General features: G+C 29.1%; 1 protein-coding gene across 1 annotated transcript; it reads right to left on the bottom strand.

The window, feature by feature from the left end:
• Positions 1-445: 445 nt before the first annotated feature.
• On the bottom strand, positions 446-2,040 carry LOC132926722 (uncharacterized). The gene has a single exon (XM_060991121.1). The coding sequence runs from the start codon at positions 2,012-2,014 to the stop codon at positions 530-532; it is 1,485 nt and encodes a 494-aa protein (XP_060847104.1). The 5' UTR covers positions 2,015-2,040; the 3' UTR covers positions 446-529.
• Between the last annotated feature and the right edge of the window lie 1,946 nt (positions 2,041-3,986).

Genomic DNA, 3,986 nt, shown 5'->3' with positions numbered 1-3,986 from the left:
AAAAATTATACAAAATTTGTCTCAGTTATACTTATACGTAATTATAGATACCTACTTTAGTATTCTTAATATGATGAATAGTGAAACAATTTAAAAAAAAAAAAGTTAATGGTTTTCGATATTTTTCCCATACAATTATTATTCAATGATAAAAGTTAATAGTCAGTTCACAGTTGTCTATAGACCAAATATTATAATATTGTTGAATCGTTTTTGTTTCAAACTTATAAGTTTTTGACGAATTAATGATATTTAATAGATTTGGGTATAGTTATTTATATAGGGTTATTAATAGGGCACGGATGTTGTAGTAGTAAAAAACTACTAAAATTGATTGCAGTATTGCACTAAAAAATACCGAAAATTGCACTTAAAATATTAAAAATTGCACTAAAAATTACAACATTTCGTTATAATTTATAGATGTTTTATTTTAATTCTGCCAAAAAAATATATTTTTTACATTTTATATTAATAAATATTAACTAATAATCTATGCGTATTCTAAACATATTAAATATTTTAAATTTTAAACCTTATTGCATTGGACTATAAGTGTTTGTTTTAAATTTTCGAATTCGAACGCTCTTCGATTTGGAGCCAATAAGTTCTTATACCTCGAAAAACTTCGTTCTACGTCGGTCGATGTAAGTGGAGCGTATTTAAAATAAGCTATATCGTTTATTGTTAAGTCTTCTGGTAAACCATCGAAACATTTTCCTTGACCAGTGAGTATATCATTTATTTTAATAATAGTTTCAAATCCGATATTCTTTTCAATAACTTTCTTGAATTTTTCATGGACTGAAATTCCGATTTCACAAAATATATTTTCTAATTTATTTTGAACATTTTTAATTATTCCAATAGCTTCAACTATCGGAAGTCCTTGATTTTCTAATTTTAAAATCGCGTCCGGCAAAAATCCGTAGTTCGAGTGAATAAATACTAAATCGGCTGAAGTTGAAATCTGGGTAAAAATATTTTGTGAAACTTTTATTGAAACAGCTTCGTCAGGATCAAGTTCTTGCACGACACTTTTTACCTCATTAAAATGTTTACAATAGTATGAAGCAGCCTCAAGCCATGTGCCCCAGCGTGTGATAATAGGTTGTGGTGGTAATGGTGTACCTGGTACTTTATTTTTAAAAAGAATAGTTCGGCTTGGTGCTTTTAAAAATATTTGTTTAATTTTAGCAATGAGTTTATCTATTTCTGGAAATTTTCCTCGTATGTCTTCTGCAACTCGATGTATACCATGGGCTAAGCAGGTGACGTGGATCATTTTTGAATACAGTGCTTTAATTGTAGTCCCTGCTTTTATCATATATGGAGCTGCATCACTAAGAAACAGAAGGACGTCGTCATGACGAATGCCATCGGGCCAAAGAAGGAACATTGATTTATCGAATAATTTTGTTATTGTTGAATAATTTGCTTTATCGAGAATTTCTGTGTTTAATAAATACACTTTTCCGGGTTGGTCTATTTGAAGTGTTCCAATCACAACATTAGCCACATATCTTCCATTAACATCTGTGGTCTCATCAATTGAGACCCAAATTTTATTTCCCTTTATATTGTCTCTTATTTTATTTAAAGTGTCGGAGTACACCTCATCTACGTAATTTTTGCGTAACGTAGATTCACTCGGAATGTCTCTATTCGTATATGTTTCCAAAAATAAACGAAATTCTGAATTATTAATTTTATGCAACGGAATATTGGCGGATAACATGGCCTTACACAAGTTTTTAGAAAATGATGATTTTTTTGTAAATGTTGTTACCTGAAGTTGTGATATAGACATTTTGGTGGTATTTTGTCGATTAACCGCCCGCTGATGCTTTGCAGTTTCAATATGGTGTGTAACTGTATACCTCCGTTCAGCATTTACTTTTGTTTCGCACAATTTACAGAAAAGTACAGATTCATCACACGAAAACACATTCTCACCAAATTCTAATACGTATTTTTTTAAAACAATGGAATTAGTTGGCCTTATTTTTGGCATATTTACAGAATAATAACAGATCACGATAGCTCAAAATTCACGGAGTGACTGAATAACAGATTATAAAAGTCAAACAGTCACATTTCACAAAATTATTATCTTCATATTATCGAAATAAAGATAATAAAAATAATAAAGTAATAAATTATTACTATATACCTATACTGGAAATATTTAAGATTATCTTATCTATAAGACTGCTGAGTTTCGAATATAGCTAAAATAGTTGTATAAAATGATTAAATTCAACAAAATTACAATAAAATTCCAAAAATTCCAAAAATTGCAAAAAATTGCACTTAAAACTTTTAGATTTGAATTCGTACTTACATGAAACGTATTTAAAACTTACTTAGCAATAAATTGGAAAGGTAGAAGAAAAGTTGCAAATGCAACAACATCCGTGCCCTAGTTATTAATGTGGTGACAGGGCTCATAATCGGACCGTGCAATTTAATTTAATTAATCAGGTCCTGGGTAGGGTTGGATCTTTTTACTTTTGGAAATACCTACTATTGTTTTCCCAAGAATAAAATAATGAAACACTTAAAAACGAAATCGTTACGCATTACGAATACTACATCCGTGTATGAATGTCGAATTTTTATTCCGTTACAGGCAAAACAAACATAAGGGCTAAGAACAGACTAATAAGTAATAATACCTATTAAATTATTTGTTATTATTATTTTTACTTGAACGTCTGAGAAATACCATTTGTGTCGACCCACACTCCCTTTTCCGTTCATCCGCCGATTAACAGCAAAATCCAAACACGCCACCGGTATTGACTGCCTGCACAACCGGGAATACTGAATACTAGGAAATTCGGAATTGATTACGGCCCGACACGTTCTCCGATAATAATTTAACGGATTGACGTACGCACGAGATTTCGTCGTTGGCGTGACAAAAGAGTGCACGACACGAGTACACCGCACACGCAGCTGTCCATGTCGAACGATAATAGGTAATTTCTTATTTTTCGTTCTCATATACGAGATAGAGTCGGACCGAGATGGGTAATTGAATTTTTTTTCAAATCCTTATTGTCAAATATTAAATGTGCACGAACGCGATAATTTTTTTCGAATTGAACTTTTGTCAGTTGACAGTAGACACGTATTTTTAATGCTCAGATATAAACAAAATTAACTCTTACTATTAATTATTAAAAGTATTTTTTTTTTTTAAAGAAGTCAAGTTTTTCTTTTGGCTAACAACATTCAAATTAGGAAAATCCACTTGCAATAACTGTAAAATATTTTGTTCTGCCATTATCCATCTTATTAACATTATTAATATATTAATTAAGGTATTGTTCTAACAGTCGTCATCCGAAAATATGACCTTCAAACACATTGCATACGTAAAAATACAGATAATATTATAGAGAACATTTGTACGAAAAAACAAATAATAATTGTTTTTACGAGTAAAGGGTCATTTATTTTTATTAATACCTAATCTGCTATGATTATAAATAAATAGTTCATACTATGTTATACCTATTGTATTTACAAATTAAAATATGATGTTTTTTTGTTTGGTTTGTTTTAATAAGTAGTAGTTCAAGTTAATTTTCTATTGAAAAAAAAATATAATTACCTATTTCTTTGTTTTCAACAAAATTACATTATCATTAATGAATTAAAAGTTTGATAATTTACACCTGGGTAGGTAATAGGTATACAGTATAAATATATATATATATGATATATTGAAGGCTTGATGTTTGTTAAAATTGAATTTTTCAGCATTGATTGGGATTAGCGATCCAAACAAGAGACTTAAATAATGATTTCCATAAGGTTTTGATTATAGATTTAAATATTTATTTTTATTATCAACTAAAAGTACCGTGAAAATACATTTTAATATTATACAATATTAATACTAATGCATTAGTGATTATTAGTGATTATATAGTTTCAACTTTATATTACATACATTATTATTTATTCAATATACG

This window comes from Rhopalosiphum padi, chromosome 3 (assembly GCF_020882245.1).
Source record: "Rhopalosiphum padi isolate XX-2018 chromosome 3, ASM2088224v1, whole genome shotgun sequence".
Lineage (NCBI taxonomy): Eukaryota > Metazoa > Arthropoda > Insecta > Hemiptera > Aphididae > Rhopalosiphum > Rhopalosiphum padi.
Note: the sequence above shows the minus strand (reverse complement) of the source record. Positions and strands in the feature narration are given on the sequence as shown.

Excerpts from the sequence above, each read along its gene's own strand:
- LOC132926722 (XM_060991121.1), bottom strand. The coding sequence starts at position 2,014 with ATGCCAAAAATAAGGCCAACTAATTCCATTGTTTTAAAAAAATACGTA.